Raw genomic sequence first — 19455 nt, 5'->3', positions numbered from 1 at the left:
TTTTTAGTACTTTGGAATCTGACCACTGTTTCTCTTTATTTTTCTGGTTACAAAGCCAACCATCCACTTGTTTTTTTAAATATGTGAGTCTTTCCCAGCCTAGGATGCCGGCTTATCATTTCATGCCCTCTTTTTGGATGTATCATCTGTTTGGTCCCCTTTGCCACTATAAAAGTTGCCTTTGCTCTCCCCTTTACAAGAAGCTTAGTCAGGTTGGTAAGCCCATGAAAAAGGCTTTTCTTTCCCCTTAAGGGCTAATTTGAGGGTAAGAAAGCGCAGGTCACTGCCTAGAAGCCGTCCATCTTCTCCATCCACGCGCGGGAGACAAAGTGGATAAAGGATCGGATGGTAAGAGTTGAATTTCCTGAAATGGGCAACTCCACAAAATTAGGTCGTCCCAACTTCTGAAGAAGTAATTCCCGTGAAGGAAGGAAGGAAGGAAGGAACAGGAAACGGGAAGAAAACTGGGACTTCGGCGTCGTCGAGTTTGGTCGTTGCAAGTTTCGGGGAGGCCGTTCTCTTTCATGGCGTCCGACAAGATCCTCATTATTTTTCATTTCAGGTCCAAATTCTTATCATAATAATCAAAACAGGCTTTCTTTTCTGGATTTTCATCTACAGTGCTTTGCTCGACCTGCTAGTTATCTTCAAAAAAATGAAATTTTCCAAGTCTTCTTCAATTATTATGTTTTCTTATACAAATAAAAGATACCACTGTTCTCTCATTAAATTTAATATACCTTTTTAGCTGAGTTAGGAACTGTAGAAAAGATATGGCCAAGGCTGCAGATAGATGGAATATGAGCTTTGCATGGGGATTATTGAATCACGTGTTTGTAAAAGATTTGACTCATCTATAGCCTAGTTTCATCCTATTTAACAGCTTGTCTAATTCCTTCTGTGTTGTTTAATACTATTTCTTTTCTGTCACCGACCTCCTTATTTGACAAAATCTTTATTGAGTGACGCCAAATAAAAGCTCCAAGAGGTTTGGCTTGGAAAATTAAGCTAGCTACTCAATTCGATTTGATTCATGTGGACATCAACCTCTTGCATAAGCCAAAACAAGTATATAATTCTTAAAATGTAGAAGTAATAGAATGATGGGCAAGTGCCAAAATCTCTCATCCCCATTGCGATTTTTCTTTGTATGTTTTTTGTTTTCAAACAACTTTTGAATATATTTCAATTTAAATGTCTTTAGTTCAACCCCGCTTCAAGCAGAATTGCTAAAGGTTTGTTTAGATCAAATCTAGCTTATGTATTCTTTCCCTGTGTTTCTTCAACCTACTGGAATTACTGTTGCAAGAGTTAGCTGGACTCTGGAGTTCATTGGTGAATGCTGTCTGAGGATGACCTCTGACATACTGCTTGCAACAGCACCTGCACCACTAATAAAACGTTTACTACAAACAGTTCTATCTAATGCTGATGCCTACTGCGTATATTTGGAAAATCTTTTGAACCAACAGATGATGAACTCCTTTCATGCTTTGCAACATTAGAAATGGCGCATTTTTTTTTTCCTTGTTCAGATAATTAAAAAGTTCAGGCTCCACCCAGTATATTCTTGTTCAACTTAAAAATATGGTTGCTCAATGACCCAGTTAATCCTCAAGCTTGGCAGATTCCAGAAACTGAGTTGCCTACACATGAATAACCACGTAAATATAATCTTATGTTCTCTTATACTGGGTAATGTGCTTTTGGTGTTTTCTATTTTCTTGGTTTTGCTAATGCATTTCCAATGCACATACTAAACTAAAGAATGTCTTATTTTCAGTTGATATTTTGCTGTGCAATTTTCTGACTAGCATGCCTTTTGTTTCTCTAGAGCCATCCCTCTGTTAGTAGCTTTAGTTATTAACAAAAGAAAATGGGAACCATTTGTTTGCATTATATATTTCTTCATCAAAAGGTATCTAACTTTCTTATGCTCATCATTGTCAGTGAATGTCGTTCCAAACGTGAAATGCCATCCCTGTACCCACATGCCAAGGGCATAATACATGCTTTAAAGGATAAAGGAGTTGATATAGCTATTGCTTCTCGGTCACCTACACCAGACATAGCAAAAGCATTCTTGAAGAAGCTAGGGCTTGAGGACATATTTGTAGCAAAAGTAAAATATCTGTTCACTAATTATTTTCTTTGAACAGACAGTAAGCATTCTCCATTTAGTTGTTAATTTTGTATGTTATCCTGCACTTGTCGGAGTTTTTTTCAAGTTGGACCCATAAAACTGAGCATTTTGAGAGAACTAATCGGAAAACAGGAATCCTTTACAACTCAATGCTTTTCTTTGACGACGAGTATCACAACATTGAAGCTGTAAGTCAAAAATTATGCTAATTGTTTCTTGTTGTTCCTTGGTATCTGTCTTGGTCTACAAAGTCGAATGGAGTTATGCTGGTTAAATATTGCAGTTTTGTTACATTAGATGGCTATGTTGCAGAATAAACTAATACAGGATCGACATACCTTCTGAACACCTGGGGGACATGTACCTGGCACTTGAAAACCTGATTATTCATTCTTCTTTTCCAACAATTGTACAGGTTTCAAACATGGGCGTCACAAGCATTTATGTTGACAATGGAGTGAATCTTGGAGCTTTAATCTTGGAGCTTTAAGAACCGGTCTTACAAAGTTTGCATCAAACGCTGCTGGTGGCAAGAGAAAGTGACCTACTTACTGTGTTTAAGTGTCTGAATTAATTTTTTTATACCCCATTCTTAGACTGTGAAAAAACCCTGTGCAGCCATGGACATAGAAGAAGTTTATCTCCGAACCACCTAAAAATCCTTGTTGTCTTCTTCTTCTTTTTTCTCTTCTTCGTTTCTTCTTTTGGTGTCGTGAAAGTGTGTGTGTGTATCAGATAGAGAGAGAGAGAGAGAGATAGAGAGAGAGAGCGAGAGAGAGAGAGAGAGAGGGCCTGGTTCCTAACAATGGGCAACTCTATATTTGCTAGAGAAGGCCCAATATTATCAGCTCCACTAATATCAGTATTATAGATCCCATAGGATCGGCCACAGCCAACTCAAGATCTGTCGAAGAAGGAATTTCTGATCAGAAAAGTTAGCCTCAGGATCAGCTTCAACCTGCAGCTGAACAACAGGATAAGGTTTATGAGAATAAACATGTAAGGAATTCAAGCGATACTCATGGCAGAGTTGGTGGATGTCAAACTGTAAATCCACCTACTTGTAACATCATTAAAAGATAAGGAAAACAAATCATCTCTTGTGGATGTAGGCAAGATTGCTGAACCATGTACCACATTCATCTCTTTCTTACTGCTTTCCCTTTAAGTTTTGACTAAAACCAAAATTTGAACACTCGTTCTGTGCTTTTGCTGAATGACTGATTCAAGTGCCCTTGTGTATGCTTGCTTTGTCTATGTATCAACATTTGTTAGTTTGTTACTCTGCACCACTAGATTGATACCCCCAAATAGAATTTGGTTGCAGTCTTAAGGATTGCACAAGTTACATAATGAGGATTTAGTTAGTCTAATGTGGTCATAAGTATGCTTGTAATTTAAGCATTCATGTAAGTCTATAAGATTTGGTAAATAGGCTTGGTTAAAGTATATCTTGACATAAACTGATGAGATTCTGATAAAGGAATGGCCAAAGTAGGCCACAGAAGATACTGGTAGTTTTTTGAAATGGGCCAACCTTTGTCACATGGGTACTGCTGTAAAGGCAGCATACCTGTACCGGTCAGGTACGACACTGGTGCTGGTACTGTCTCGGGTACCTCTTAGGTACTGGTCAAACAGTACCGAACACGGTCAACGTACCCAGGACCATATCCGTCCAATTTCAGACTTAATCAAAGTTGACTGATTCCTTCCCTATCCAAAATTTAGGATTTCAGTATTGTTTTTTACACCATTTACACTTAGGAAACACATACTGAGCTGCGTTTTCATATTTTTGTTCAATAGTTTCTTCTTTAGAAACTATAAATTTTGAATCATGAATGTGTTATGTTGGTTGAATTCTTATTTTATATTATATATATATATATATATAACCGTATTCTCGTACCCAAGTTTTTCGAAAATAGTCCGAACCGGCACCCGTACCCCTACCTATGTGACATAGGCCAACTCATTGATATGTTGTCATTGAAAAATGGATTGTCTTCTGATTTTCATAGTGAATTGGTTCACCTACTGCCTTCTGTATTAATATAATATCTTCATATGACCAAGATTGCATTTATAATGCAAGAAATTATAATTGCTAGGAGTCGTTGGATCTTTTGAACATCCAGAACTATATAGCATGCCTTAGTTTTCTTTTTTGAAGAAACTTTTTTCTAGAAAAATAATAGTGATTGGTGGCTAAACCATATATAGAGTATTAATTGTCTGAGATAGTGCACCATATTTCTCCAAATTTATCAATACGCAAATCAATCGTTGGTTATTTACTCATACTTTGCAGTCATTTGACTTGCCTCCGTTGTAGTTCCATTTGCACTGAAGAAACAACAATTTTCCATGTACTGAACTTTGGTGATAAAACCAATTCAATTGGTGGGAAACTTATCATGTAATTTTATGCTGGTATACATGCAGGCAACTGAAGTGAAAAATGTAGTGAACTCATGGGCTGAAAGCCAGACTAATGGACTTATTAAAGAACTTCTTCCATCTAGCTCAGTTGACAATTTGACTAGGCTTATCCTTGCCAATGCACTTTACTTTAAGGGCGCCTGGAAAGACAAGTTTGATGCATCTGTTACCAAAGAAGGCTCTTTCTATCCTCTAAGCGGGGAATCTGTACAAGTCATGTTTATGACTAACTCGAAGCAGCAGTACGTTGCTGCTTTTCCTGGTTTCAAAGTACTCAAGTTGCCTTGTGGACAAGGCGAGGATAAGAGGCTTTTCTCTATGTATATTTTCCTTCCTGATGTGAGAAATGGGCTGCATAATCTGGTAGAAAAGGTTGGTTCAGATCTGGATTTCATAAATAGGCATCTTCCTTCAAACAAAGTGAGTGTCGGTCAGTTCATGATTCCTAAGTTCAAAATTTCTTATGGTTTTGAAGCTTCTGGGGTTCTCAAACAGATGGGGCTGTTTTGGCCCTTCTCTGGTGAAGCTGAACTTTCTGAGATGGTTGATTCACCTTTAAGCAATAAATTGTTTGTATCCGGCATATTCCATAAATCCTTATTGAGGTTAACGAAGAAGGAACTGAAGCTGCTTCTGCAACTTCTGGTGTGACAATGGTGGGTTGTGCCGTGATGCCACAACCACCTATAGACTTCGTAGCTGATCATCCATTTCTGTTTCTGATACGAGAAGAACTTAACAGGGGTTCTGCTATTTTGTGGTCATGTCCTCAATCCTCTTGTGACTGCTTAACCTAAAAGTTTGGCCCTTTGACCTCTTTGCGTCAGCTCAGCTTGGATGTTTCGAACTTTTGTCTGTTGTTAGTGGAGGAAACCAGTTTGGCATGCGCCATAAGATGCTGTATAGGTAACAAAGTAGTGATGGAAAGGCATGAACAACTTTGAACTTGTGGAATAAGACAGTTTTGCTGCTACATATTAATTAGTTTTGCTACTGCAATTTGATGAGCTTATTCTCAGATAAGTTTCTCCATGGATTTTTTTTTAGCTTAAAAATGAGAGTATTATGCACTCTTCCTGAAAATTGTGGAGGGAGTGCACATTAAAGAAAAATGTTGCAAATAATATCATCCGATCGAAATAATCCACCAGAGAAATGATCAAACAAGAAGTGAATTAAACCACAGGAAACAAAAGCAACACACCAACACAAAATATATGCATGGTTCGACAATATGCCTAATCCACGAGGAAAGGAAGAGCACAACTTCATTATTAATCAAGTTAAAGAAAGGCCACAAAGAGACAATACAATAAATCCCTCGAAACCCAAATTGGACCAAGCCCTAAAGGGAACAATAAGGAAACATAGAACCCAAAGAGAATATGATACTTTTCTCTCTTTTAAAAAGGGAAAATATGTGAAAATACCTCAAAAAATAACCTCTAGATCTAAGGTGATGAAGCCTTCTCTGTAAGTGGAAAGTTAAAGCTTTTATTTATCTTTTTCTTTCTCTCACTTCTTTCCCAAGAAAGAAACTCCCACACACGAATGCATAAAAAGAGAGATTCTCCTTTAAATGTTTACAATTTTTTTTTTCATAATTCCACAAATTATGGTTTATTCTGTAAAGCCTCAAATGTGTACAATAGTGTTTTTTTCATGTCAGGTTCAAGACACAATCAACAAATCTTTACTAAATCTAAAGCTCCCAATTGGTATCTAAATGAAGATCCAAAATATAAATAGTGTTCAAATTTGAGTTGAAAGAACTATATCATTTAAAGTTGGATTTGTAACGATTTAATTTGGATCTACTCTAGGTTCACAAAACTTATCTAGGTTCAAGCTATAACTTGGATAAACCTAGCTATGGCTGTGATTTTAACTTGGTAGTTCGAGCATGGGTCAAGTTTAGGCTTGTGATAATGGACTCGATGTTGGGTCTGAGATGAGACATCGTATGAACCTAATGTTTTGGAAAAATAAGTTTGAAAACAGGTTCAATTTTGAAAATATGCAATTTAAACTATGTTTTTGAAAACGTGTATCCTTATCAAAGTCAGTTCAGGTCAAATATAGCAAGGATTATTGTTGCATGCATGTAATTGTTGAACCCAACCTGATTCTCATATGAACCTAATTCTAAGTGCATGGTTTGAAATTGAATGCATGATGCAAAGTGAAGGTAAAATACATGAATGCATGTAACAAAATATCTAACTATAATATGCATAGTTGTGAAGACAGTACATGGATAAATTGTTATTGCCCTCCAGAGGTAGTTTAAAATTCTAACAATTAAAGTAAACTGTTGCAACATAATTTCACGTATCTAAAGTTTGTAAGAACAGACTTAATACCTAATGTTTAGATGATTAGATCCGACTTGCCATATAAGTTAACAAAAGGGGTCGACTTTGACCACGTCTTTAGCTCGAGCCCAAAAGACCCTCTTTGGCAATTATGGGAAAAACCTTCGGTGTATCAAAAATTGAAAAGAAGCTCTGCCTGAAGTTACATTTTGATAAAAAGCCAGGGCTCAATTGAGAATTTATGTCTCCGTTAACTTGGCCCCGAAGCGAAACGGAATACGGTAAACGCCGCGTCGCGTCGGATGAACGCAGGCTTTACAAATCTAACCGAGTCTGGATCCATCACCTTCGATTATGATCTAATCCATTTAACTTCCTTTGATAAAACCTCCATGAAAGTACCCCTTGTCTTTTTATAAATCTAACAATATAAATAAATGCAAAAACATGTGATGTATTAATAAACAAAATCGTGAGAAAATTTGAAAACATTATAACATCATACTTATACACCCAATTTTTACGATTTTTTATTATTATGAAACTTGTACATTTTACATATATTTATACGACTGGATTGATAAAGAAGAAGTAATAAGCATATATATTTAATATCTCCTTAATTTTTTTTTTTTTAAATTCCGTCTCAAGTCTTCGTTCATCGGTCTCTCTCAAGTTTCGTTTACCCGAGTCGCCGCTGGCAGGACGTCAGTCCTTATTAAAGACGAAGCACTCCATTTCTCGACTTCCCTCCTCAAGCTGTTCCCATCTGTTGGAAGTTCCTCTTCCAGCTCCTCTCATCCTTTTGGTTTTCTGCGATTCTTCCTCACTGCAGAGAAGAAGAAGAGACGGCAGGAAGAGGGGCCGATGGATGTCCGCGACTCAATCCAAAGCCAGACAGAGTCAAGCTTGCTCCTGGCGAGCCGCATCGCCCTGAGCGAAGCAAGGGAAGTCAACCTCGTCTTCTCCCCCCTCACCCTCCACATCGCCCTTTCCATGGTGGCCGCTGGATCGAAAGGACGGACTGGTGATCAGATACTGTCGTTCCTGAGGGCAAGAACCAACGAGGAGCTCAACTCGCTCTCTGCCCAGATCGTTTCCCTGATTCTCGCCGACGGGAGCACTCTTGGAGGTCCGACGCTGTCCTCTGCAAACGGCGTCTGGGTCGACGAATCCATGCCGTTGAAACCGGCCTTCGCGGAGATCGTGAAGGGCGTCTATGGAGCAGAAGCCAAGGCCGTCGATTTTCAGACGAAGGTGAGCCACTTTGGGAGCATGAACTTCAGGTCCTCTTATTTCTCCATAAGCTAGTGAAAGGACCCTGTCATTCGTGGAAATATCCTCTGAAACATAACCTTCTAGTGAGCCAAGAGCATTCTTCAAATTTGCAAAAGAATTGGTTTTCCGAGGATTAATGAATTCAATTCTGTTTAGCTCCATTAGAGTAATTTTTTGGGAGATTTTGTTTGAAGGTTTACCATTGGGAAGGGCTTGCCTGAGTTAATAAAACCATAGTATCAGACTATCGGTGGAAACCCATCTGATGATATTGAGTCCGTCTGATTGCCGAGTTAAGTGTCTGGATTAATTTTTTATATCCCATTCTTTCTCTTTTAGAAAGACGAGCAGTTATACCTTCATTTTTTCGTTCGCAGAGAAGCCCGCATGCAGATGCTGTGGAACTATTGCTTTCCCATATCCCTCTTTCCAAGTCATTCAATTTGCACTTTCTTTGTAATCGATAATATAACATTTTATATATGAGAATGACTTGGGAATTGTCTTATATCTATTTAACTCAATTATGAGTTCTAGTCTTAGTTCATAGCTTTCATGGGTGATTAACCAGAGCTGGAAATGGGCAGCTCTAAATTTGCTATAGAAGGCCCAATATTATCAGCTCCAATTATATCAGTATTGTACATTCCATAGGATCTGCCACAGCTAACTCGGGATCTGTTAAAAGAAGGAAATACTGATCATACAGGTTAGCCTGAGGATCAGCTTCAACCCGCAGAGGAACAACATGAGGAGGTTCATGGAAACAAAAAACTGTTGACGATAAACATGTAACAAATGCAAGCAATACTCGCGGCAGAATTGGTGAATCTCAAACTGTAAATCCACCTACTTGTAACATCAAAAAAGTATGGAAAACAAATAATCTCTTGTGGATGTAGGCAAGCTTGCTGAACCATGTAACCTTTATCTATCCCTTTACTGCTTTTCCTTCAACTAAAACCAAAATTTGAACACTACACTCGTCCCTGTGCTTTTGCGTAATGACTGATAGAATGCGGGAAAGGATGAGTGGTTGGATCTTTTGAATATCCAGAACTGTATAGCATGCCTTAGTTTTCTTATTGAAGACACTTTTTCTAGAACCTGAATAATAGTGATTGGTGGCTAAACCATTTATAAACTGTTGATTCTCTGAGGAAATAGCGCACCATATTTCTCCAAAATTATCACTGTGCAAATCAATCGTTGGTTATTTACTCATGATCTACAGTCATTTGACTTGCGTCTGTTATAGTTCCATTCGCACTGTGAAGAAATGAAAATTTACTTGTCCTGAAGTTTGGTGATAAAGCCAATTCAGTTGATGGAATTCTTATAATGTAACTTTATGATTGTATACATGCAGGCAATTGAAGTAGAAAATGAAGTGAACTCATGGGCGGAAGGGCAGACTAATGGACTTATTAAAGAACTTCTTCCATCTGGCTCCGTTAACAATTTAACTAGGCTTATCCTTGCCAATGCACTTTACTTTAAGGGCGCCTGGAAAGACAAGTTTGATGCATCTGTTACCAAAGAAGGCTCTTTCTATCCTCTGAGCGGGGAATCTGTACAAGTCATGTTTATGACTAGCTCGAAGAAGCAGTTCGTTGCTGCTTTTCCTGGTTTCAAAGTACTCAAGTTGCCTTATGGGCAAGGCGAGGATAAAAGGCTTTTCTCCATGTATCTTTTCCTTCCTGATGAGAGAAATGGGCTGCATAATCTGGTAGAAAAAGTTGGTTCAGATCTGGATTTCATAAATAGGCATCTTCCTTCAAACAAAGTGAGTGTCGGTCAGTTCATGATTCCTAAGTTCAAAATTTCTTATGGTTTTGAAGCATCTGGGGTTCTCAAACAGATGGGGTTGTTTTTGCCCTTCTCTGGTGAAGCTGAACTTACTGAGATGGTTGATTCGCCTTTGGGAAATAAATTGTCTGTATCCAGCATATTCCACAAATCTTTTATTGAGGTTAATGAAGAAGGAACTGAAGCTGCTTCTGCAACTGCTGCTGTGGTAATGTTGCGGTCTGCCATGATGCCACAACCACCTATAGACTTCGTAGCTGATCATCCATTTCTGTTTCTAATACGAGAAGAACTAACGGGGGTTTTGCTATTTGTTGGTCATGTGCTCAATCCTCTTCTCGCTGCTTAACCTAAAAGCTTGGCCCTTTGATCTCTTTGCCTCAACCCGGCTTGGATGTTTTAAGCTTCTGCTACATTCTCCGGTCGGTCATTAGTGGACAAAACCAGTTTGAAATGAACCATAAGATGCAGTGTAGGTAACGAAAGGGTGATGGAAAGTCATGAACAACTACTTTGTATTGTATGTTATCCGCTTTACAAATCACTTTCGGATTGAGACAGTTTTCTTGTTTCATGTTTATTAGTTGTGCTACTGCTAATTGATGAGCTTATTGTCAGATAAGTTGCTGCATAGATCTTTTTTGGTTTATAAGAGTTACACACTTCTTCGTGAGAATAGTGGAGGGAGTGTGCATTAAAGAAAAATGTTACCCTGTTTCCGAGAATGGTCTGACAAGAGTCCAGTCTTCATATAAGGAGCTTGGTGAATCTTTTTCGTTTCTTTCCTTTTTCAAGGAAAAATAGTTCCACTTCTGGTCATGATGATACATATTGCTAACATTCATGATTGAGGCAAGCTAAATCAGACCTCAATCCTTTGACACGATACTTGACCGAAGTGTTTGATAGAAGCAGTTCAATTCAGATTTTATTGGATATAGTTGGAGAAATAGATCTAGTGAGCAACTTGGAAGATCTCACCGACAGGACTTGTAGTAAATTTACTGCAGCCTAATCAAGGATGTAATCAGTTATCAAATGTGAGTGGAAAATCAATTTACAAAAGAAATTTCTTGGGTAATACAAGAGTAATTTACAAGAAATTGCTCTGATTTATCCAATTATCCAGCCGTTTGACTTTAGTAAGGAAAAAAAGGACCCAACTCTGTTTTACACATCTGTGTCTCAATCCACCCTAAACATAACTTCCACCAATATGTAACACCATTTACATGCAAAATTTGTGCCCTGTTGCAGCCAAAATAGTACTTATTTGATTACCACCTGTCTGTCATCGGGTGCCCCATTTCAACGTGGGTCTTGAGAGGGGTGTCTTTGACGCCCTCTCCTGCGACACAGTTCAGTCGATTCCGCGCGCCTTTGTACTAGATGTTGCTGAAAAATACACAGCACAAGACAAAAGTGTGTGATCAAAAGTTGAGATGTGTTCGAGTTGCACTGTGAGTCTAGAACTGCACACAAGCCAAGTCGGAGCTTGTCTCGAGCTCGGCTTAACCTTGGAAACTTTAAGCTTCAGCTCGAGCTGGGCTTGTGATACTGGTCTGGGCTTGAGACAAGTCAAGTCTAAGCTTCAATACCCTATTTTCTCAAAAAAAATAAAAAAAAAATAAGAAAGGAAAAAAAAACAGAGTCGTAAAGCATCACAACATAGTCACAGGCTCGAGCAGCTCAATTAGCTTGTTATACCTTTCTTGGCCTTTTGGCTAAGATCAAGTGTAGCTTAATTAGCTTCCTTTAGGCTATGAATTTAGCACAAGTTGTCATCTTTTTTGATCGGCAATTAAGCCTCCAAAGATCTGACTGTGTAATCTGCGTACCTGTGACAAATTAAACTTCATTAGCATGTAGTAACAATTTGAAAGAACCAGTGCCTGAAGTTACATTTTGATAAGAAGCAGAACCTAATTGAAATCTAACCACTTTTCTCATTGCCCAAATTGGGTCAGCACGTAAAGCTCCCCCAAGATCTACTCAAAAGAACTAATAAGTTGAATGGAAAGGGTTTTAGTCAATTAGAAACTAGTGATGTTCATTTAATTTGGCCCAGTTTTGAATAAAACTTCGATTGGGTTTTCCATAAACTAATGTTTTTAATGGTTATGGAAAACTAGGTCTAAAACTTGGACTTGGGTGTCAATACGAACATGGCTTTAGGCTTGCCAATGGAATTGGTTGTCCAAAACTTAGTTTTCTATCATCTGAAACAGAGTTCAACCTGATTTTCCATTCATAATCGGATTAAGACCTGGTTCCTACAAACACAGGTGAGGTGATCAGTAATTCATGCGATCTTTTATATTCAAATGAGAGGAGGAAAAGTCTTAACCTGAAGATTTTGATTATTTTTTCCTTCACTGCGTAACCTGAATGAATCTACAAAGTGCAGCTTAGTTGATTTGTACATTGAAGGCATCAAAGGCATCATACGCCTCCATAATATATAAGCAAAAGAAATCTTAAAATAATCAAGGGTCGGTTACTTAGACTTCAGTTATAATTAAGGGCAGAGTGAAAGCTTCAGCACCAATTTTGTTGATCCACATGCAACCAAGTGTGTGTATTACAAATTTAGACGACAGTTTGAAGGCTATCAGACTTCAAAGTTCAGATGAACCAGTAAATCTCCTCTAAGGAAAAAAGAAGGAAAATAAGAAAAACATGTTTACATTGAATTTTTTCATTTTTTGTTTTCTTCTACATACTTTGACAGAAAAGAATTAGAACAAAAAAGAAAAACTAAAAACTAGCTAGACGGAAAAATGAAATCAGGATATCACTGTTTAACTTTTCTGGGACAGTTGAAAAGAGAAAATTTCATCCTTGAAGTATTCATGCATGGGTAAAGGTCAGGTGTTTTACAATTAAAACCAATTAAGTTAACCTCTTCAGATCTACAGTCTAAAGAATTTGCCTGTATTTTATGCTACTTCCTGCACCAGTACTGTACTTAACAAGTCAAAATTACTATGTACATGGGGTTGTTTGGGGATTCACGAACAAAGGGCATCAATTGATTCTTGAGGTTGGCGACATCAATGCATCTTCTTTCACGCTCATTTGTCATGGAATCCGAGCCACCGTCCCATCTCATCTGATCACATGCAGAGAGAGAGAGAGAGAGAGAGAGAGAGAGAGAGATAGAGAAGTCGCAAGCGTTGGCTTCTTGAGCTGCACTTTCCTCTCCATTGACGTTCAGATCTCCCTCTCCCTCTCTCTGTTGGTAGGAAAGTTAGAAAACGATGGTGGAAGTGAACGTTGAACATGCATCAGGAGCTCCACCAGCATCAGTAGCGGCGGCAGCTGCGGCAGCCGCTGCAGGGGTAACAGGCGGCGTCGTGTTCAACCCATCTGACCAGCTCCATGACATTCAATTCTGCGTTCACTCTACTCCATCATGGCGTGAGTCTTCTTCTCTCCTTGTCTTCATCTTCCAGAGTTTTGACTTAAGAGCATTCATGTGAATTAGACTTTTCGTTCTAATACATAGAAAGCTGACACTTGATCGTTCTTATGAATGGGTGATGTTCATGAGAATCGAATCATGTTCGATTCTAGCACTCATGGTTGGTCCACATGCACCATGACCAACTAAGGTTTAAAAGAGAAGAACTTGCCTTCTCTTAAAAAATATGAAGAGACCAGAGGAAAGTCTCTCGGGTATGCTTCCAAGTTCTTCTTGAACTCGCAGATAATCTGTAACTCGATTTGAACGCGAGTCCGTGACTGCTTTCCCGGTGTCACTTTGTGAAAACCTTTAAATTTCTTCTATTAAATGATGAATGTGCATAAAAAGGTTGCTGTTAAGTGATCGCATATCCCACTGAAGTGACAACATAGATTCCATGCATGTGATTTGATTAAATATCAGTTCTAAGTTAAAGTGGTACTGATGACCCCCACATCGTCTCCAACTAAACTGAAGGGCAGATTTGTCTTCTCCGGATGAGTGAGCTCAATCGAGATAACCGGATCTAAACAGATGCATACAGTTTCGAACACCGAGTTGCGTTTGGAAAGATTCAATGCCATGTTCAAATCCAATCTGATAACAGGATGCATTTTACATGAGACTCGATCTTATCATTCGTACCAACAGCGTAGTGTAACCCTTTCTCCATTTGACACGCACCTAGGCAAAAGTCCAGTGTATGCGAGTTTGAGACTGGATATTTTCATGGAATGGACTGGACATCTATATATATATATATATATATATATATATATATATATCTATATAATTAATCAGTGAGAAAATAACTGGAAGATAAAGAGTATAATGCGCTTTCGTCGCAGAAGTGGGATGTTATATAGCCAGGGTAGGTAATATCGTGTGTTCATGGGTTATATCATGTGATTTCACTATATATATCCAGTGAACTGTACGTGGGTTCATTTCTGCATTATGCTTTCAGCTTTTTATTCAAAATCAATTTCCAAAAAGGTACGCAGCTGGCTGGATGGAATTGAAGAAGCGATTTTGGATCTGGAAAAATCAAAGGTTTGAATTGTTTTAACTTGGAACAATAACATAAAAATAATAGCACACTTAAGAACATTCATAAGATTTATCAAGGTTAATGAATTGCAGTAACGAATTTTTAAGGCCCAATTAACTAGAAAAAAAAACTTGATCACTATGAGAAAATAACAAGAAATATATGTAATAATCGAAAATAATTAATCGGTGAGAAAATAACTGGAATATGGAATAACAGAAAAATACTTAAACAATGTACCTTGATCGGCAAATTCACTTGGGGACCGGCTTCTTTACCAATTCAATTTGAATCATCCTATCCTTGCCGAGCCTAAAGTATTTTCATAATACTGGTGTTTACGTTTTCGCGTTTCACATGCCTTATATTTACAGAAAGTCCTTCCGAAGAAAAGGAGTCGTTTGATATGAGATTTTATCTTTCAATTTTTCCTGAGACTTGAGTAACTTTTCAAAAAGGACGCTCTGATCTGTCTTTGACGCAGTTTCTTCGTAACTTCTGCATTGTTAGACCAAAGGCACATTCATGCTTCATACATCTAATTCTGTTTACTATAAATTTACAGCTGAAGCGATCATACTGGCTTTTCAACATTATATTGTAATGCTAGGAACCACAGTGATGATCTCCACTCTCACAGTTCCTCTAATGGGGGGAGACCACGTAAGTTTTCATCACTACCCTGTCTTCTTAATAGAAAACTCCAGTACTTGCAAAATCTTTGAACCATTTTCTTCATCTTCCAATGGAAATGCAGGGGGACAATGCTAGAGTTATTCAGACATTGGTCTTCATGAGTGGCATCAACACATTCCTCCAGACTCTGTTCGGATCACGTCTCCCTACTGTCATGGGTGGATCATTTGCGTTTGTGATTCCAGTCGTGTCTATCATCCATGACTTCTCCTTACGTTCATTCACATCTGAACACCAGGTAGCGTTTAACCAGAAAGGCAACCAGGCTGCTCTTTGTATTGATTTTTTTGGATCATGGGGCCTTTTGCCACCTGAGAGAGTTTTCCTTTTCATGATACTAAGAAAAGAGACATTGCAGAGGTTTCTTCACACCATAAGAGCCATACAAGGATCACTAATCGTTACTTCCTTCTTGAACATCATACTTGGTTATAGTCGAGCATGGGGCGCTTACACAAGGTAAAGAACTGCTCTTTTCACAGTAAAACCTGCAACTCTGTAAATATGTACTTTATCATGTTTGTGATTTTCAGGCACTTCAGCCCTGTTGTGATAATTCCTGTTGTTTGCGTGGTTGGTCTTGGATTGTTTGAAAGAGGATTTCCTCAGGTAACTGGATTAGATTTTCTGCACAATGTCTATTTTTATCTGCACATTGCCTTGGACTCCAAATTTTGTCGAGGTAACCATTAGCTATTGCTAGAGACTGCCCAACCAAGTTTGTCTTTTCCAAATATTTACAATGCTAGTAGTCTTTTCAATGAAGGAAACCATTGAATTTTTCTGTCCATCAGATTTCCAACCTAGAAGGTGCATTTTTTCCTTGAGTCAGACGTAATGAACCTTTCTGAGCAGCTGATTGCTCTTAGTTGAGTTGACCTAACTACTTAGCCATGAATTTTCATATCAGGCCAGGTCCAATTCTAACTAGATTCTGTTGTCCTTTTCTAATTAGATTCAATAGTTCACTTAATCAAGACGTGTTAGGAATAGAACCTTATTTATAATGTACGAATAACCATTTTGGATTTGCTTTTTTCTTATTCAGGTTGGCAAGTGTGTGGAAATTGGTTTGCCCACGCTAATTGTACTAGTTGGAGTTCAACAGGTAATCACATGGGCTGTACCCATGGGTTTCTTTCAGCTGTACTGCATTTCTTACTCTTTATCTGAAGTATTTAAAGTGATCTGCACGTTTATTAATTCATTACAGCACCTAAAGCACGTCCATCCGAGAGCTTATCCAGTGCTTGACAAGTTTGCTCTGCTTTTCTGCGTTGTACTGGTTTGGTCATTTGCTGCCCTACTGACAGTTAGTGGTGCATATAACAAAGCCCCTGCAAAGACCAAACAACATTGTCGTGTGGATAGAAGTTATCTTGTATCCTCTGCTCCATGGTACATTGACTAGTTACTAATTCACATGAATGCTGATTTTCAACTATTGGGCTGTCATTATTTTTACCATGGGCTGTTAAAATTGCAGGATCAGATTTCCCTACCCTTTTCAATGGGGACCTCCAATTTTCAATGCAGGACATGTGTTTGGGATGATTGGTGCTGCACTTGTTTCAAATGTGGAAGTAAGATACACCCGACAAGAATGTTGTGAACCATAGAAAAGATCATATGTTCATTAGATAATTTTTTTTGATCAGTTCCTCTTTGATGCAGTCATCTGGTGCATTTTATGCAGCTTCTAGGCTTTCCGGCGCTACACCTCCTCCTGCAAATGTCCTTAGTCGAAGCATTGGTTTACAGGTTCAATAGCAAACCCACAAATTCTGACGAATTTTCTCCTTCATACTATCCAATATTGTTTCTAGCAAAATTTGGTCATCAGCACAACTGATGCACTCATAAGCTGAAATCCTTGCATTATTAAATTTTTAGACATCTGGTGCACCATTCCCTCAAAAAAGTGCTTCCTCAAAGAAACATTGATTCTGGTTCCCTTAAATAACAACCTTTACATTGTTTTCTTTGGAATATATAGTCTCATATTCATCAGCAGTTGTTATGCAAGTTCAACCACTTTCTTTTCCTTCATTGTTTGTTTGATTTTTTATTTTCTCACTAATGGCATATAGTTGCCACAGAAAATGAGCTTGAATGAGATTATGAAAAAGCCATTACATTGTTTCTCTCTAGGTAATACAGCGTCAGATACTGGTCCTCAGATATCCCTCAACTTCAACCGTTCTTTTTCCTTTCATTATTTTATTTAGTTTTATAGTTGTTCTTGGTTTGATTATAACAATTCTCAATACTAGAAAATGTTTCGGATTGGCTATTATATTGATTTGACTGCATTCTGATAGCTGGTCAGATTCCTTCCTTTCTTGTGACGATGTGAACTTGATCCAATTCGTTAAATTGAGCATCAAATGAGAGAATTGGAGGTTATTGAGACGCTTTTTTTCTTGTATACAGGGCATTAATACGCTACTTGATGGAATATTTGGGTCACCAGTAGGCTCGACTGTGTCAGTGTAAGAACTCTATCATGGCCGAAACCTGTTACTCCGTTGGATTTGAAACTCTAAATCTCTAATACTTGTTCTTTCTGCAATCTGTTAAACCCTTCGACGAACATGCAGAGAAAATGTTGGTCTTCTTGGACTGACTAAGGTGGGAAGTAGAAGAGTAGTGCAGATATCAACTGCGTTTATGGTGTTCTTCTCAATTTTCGGTAGTTCAAATCCTTTTCTATTTCGCACTCATGAACTCTGGTCTACCGGGATATAAATTCTACTTTTGAAGTCTAAATTGATACATTTAGCATTTAACAGGAAAGTTTGGTGCGCTTTTTGCTTCAATTCCACTGCCAATATTTGCTGCCATTTACTGTGTGCTGTTTGGCTTTGTCGGTAAGCTAGGACACTGTGGTAGAAACTTCGTTCAAACTCGTTCATATACAGCTTCAGATCGAAACTGACAAAATTTTGGTTTTGTTCTCCAGCTGCTGTTGGTGTCTCGTACATGCAGTTCACAAACAACAACTCCATGAGAAACCTTTACATTATTGGTCTTTCTATGTTCTTGGCCATTTCAATACCTCAATATTTCAATGAGTTCTATGTTTCTGCTGGCCATGGCCCTGTAAAAACAGGGGCAGGATGGGTGAGGCTTTCTTGACAATTAAACATGAAATTTGCATGTTAATTAAGGGTTGAACTTGGCTTGACAAGCAAAATTTTGTTGGGTTCTTATGTTCTGCAGTTTGATGACATCCTTAATTCAGTATTTGCTTCTTCACCAACTGTGGCTCTCATAGTCGGAACACTTCTTGACAATACTTTGGAAGCAGTTTCTTCCGTCAGAGATAGAGGGCTCTCATGGTGGCTCCCATTCCAAAGAGAGAAAGGAGATGTCAGAAACGAAGAATTCTACAGATTCCCCGTCAACTTCCATGACTTCATTCCAGCAAGATATCTTTATTAACTAGAACAGGTGTATGAGATCCACTTATGACTAAAAAGAAACTACATTTCTTGAAGCTTTGCGATTATCCGCTTTTCAACTTTTTCTGCAAGGAACAAAGGAGCCATGAAGTCCATTCTGAACTGCAAGTCCTGAAACCTTGTCTTCAATGAAATCGTCGGTTGGGAAAAGTTTACCAGCAGTAGAAGTATAGAGCACATAGTGCTAGAAGCTCAAAATCACCTTTTAAAAGCACACAATATTCTCAATCTTGGTAATTGGAACTGTATTTAATAATTTGTTCGCCGAAACAGTGTATATATATGGCAAATCAGGCGTTATCGCTCCAAGTACATCATCCCCAATTAATATTTTTTTAACAAAAAAAATGTTTACACAAAAACTCTTTGTACTTGTCATTCAAACTATGAACTCCGTAACTTCGAGCGGCGGTGGGTTGATCCTATCTTCCGACGTGATTCTATCCGATGGATTGATCTTTACCGTCATGGTGATTTTGTTTCTCTGTTCCGTTTCATTACATATCGACCGGTACAAGTTCAGAAAATATTATAGGCTCGTGATGAGCGATCGGATTGGGCTAATTAAATCAGCCTTCAATGAAGCGAATAGTTATGCTTCGCAGGCTGAGAATTTTGTTTGGATTTGCTTTTCTCGACAACTTGGTTTAATCGCACGTTGATCGCTAGTAGATATCTAGATTGTGCGTGTATAATGACAAAAGAAATGCATTAGTTTATCATTCCTGTTTATTTTTTCGATCGTTTCTGTCCGGTCACTTGCAGATTGTTAGACGTTCAAATCTCGC

The 19455-nt window shown here is 38.3% G+C and overlaps 2 protein-coding genes and 1 pseudogene across 2 annotated transcripts; all 3 read left to right on the top strand.

The window, feature by feature from the left end:
• The first annotated feature begins 114 nt into the window (after positions 1-114).
• On the top strand, positions 115-5542 carry LOC116252098 (serpin-ZXA-like; annotated as a pseudogene).
• Positions 5543-7630: 2088 nt separating this feature from the next.
• LOC116253719 (serpin-ZXA-like) lies at positions 7631-10623 on the top strand. Its single transcript, XM_031628694.2, has 2 exons — positions 7631-8160; positions 9551-10623. Exons 1-2 carry the CDS (start codon positions 7771-7773, stop codon positions 10337-10339), a joined length of 1179 nt encoding a protein of 392 aa, XP_031484554.1. The 5' UTR covers positions 7631-7770; the 3' UTR covers positions 10340-10623.
• Positions 10624-13250: 2627 nt separating this feature from the next.
• Positions 13251-18647, top strand: LOC116253200 (nucleobase-ascorbate transporter 3). Its single transcript, XM_031627971.1, has 14 exons — positions 13251-13410; positions 15073-15170; positions 15265-15441; positions 15562-15662; positions 15737-15812; positions 16252-16311; positions 16417-16601; positions 16690-16786; positions 16878-16964; positions 17637-17695; positions 17804-17895; positions 17996-18073; positions 18166-18326; positions 18426-18647. The coding sequence occupies exons 1-14, from the start codon at positions 13251-13253 to the stop codon at positions 18645-18647; spliced, it is 1653 nt and encodes a 550-aa protein (XP_031483831.1).
• Positions 18648-19455: the final 808 nt, after the last annotated feature.

Source organism: Nymphaea colorata, chromosome 4, assembly GCF_008831285.2.
Source record: "Nymphaea colorata isolate Beijing-Zhang1983 chromosome 4, ASM883128v2, whole genome shotgun sequence".
Lineage (NCBI taxonomy): Eukaryota > Viridiplantae > Streptophyta > Magnoliopsida > Nymphaeales > Nymphaeaceae > Nymphaea > Nymphaea colorata.
The sequence above is the reverse complement of the archived record's forward strand: the minus strand, read 5'-3'. Positions and strand labels throughout refer to the sequence as shown.

Bases quoted from the DNA above. Each gene is read 5' to 3' on its own strand.
- LOC116253719 (XM_031628694.2), top strand. From the start codon at position 7,771: ATGGATGTCCGCGACTCAATCCAAAGCCAGACAGAGTCAAGCTTGCTC. The intron at 8,161-9,550 runs GTGAGCCACTTT...GTATACATGCAG, and splicing joins CCGTCGATTTTCAGACGAAG to GCAATTGAAGTAGAAAATGA.
- LOC116253200 (XM_031627971.1), top strand. From the start codon at position 13,251: ATGGTGGAAGTGAACGTTGAACATGCATCAGGAGCTCCACCAGCATCA. The intron at 13,411-15,072 runs GTGAGTCTTCTT...ATAAATTTACAG, and splicing joins TCACTCTACTCCATCATGGC to CTGAAGCGATCATACTGGCT. The intron at 15,813-16,251 runs GTAACTGGATTA...TTTCTTATTCAG, and splicing joins TTGAAAGAGGATTTCCTCAG to GTTGGCAAGTGTGTGGAAAT.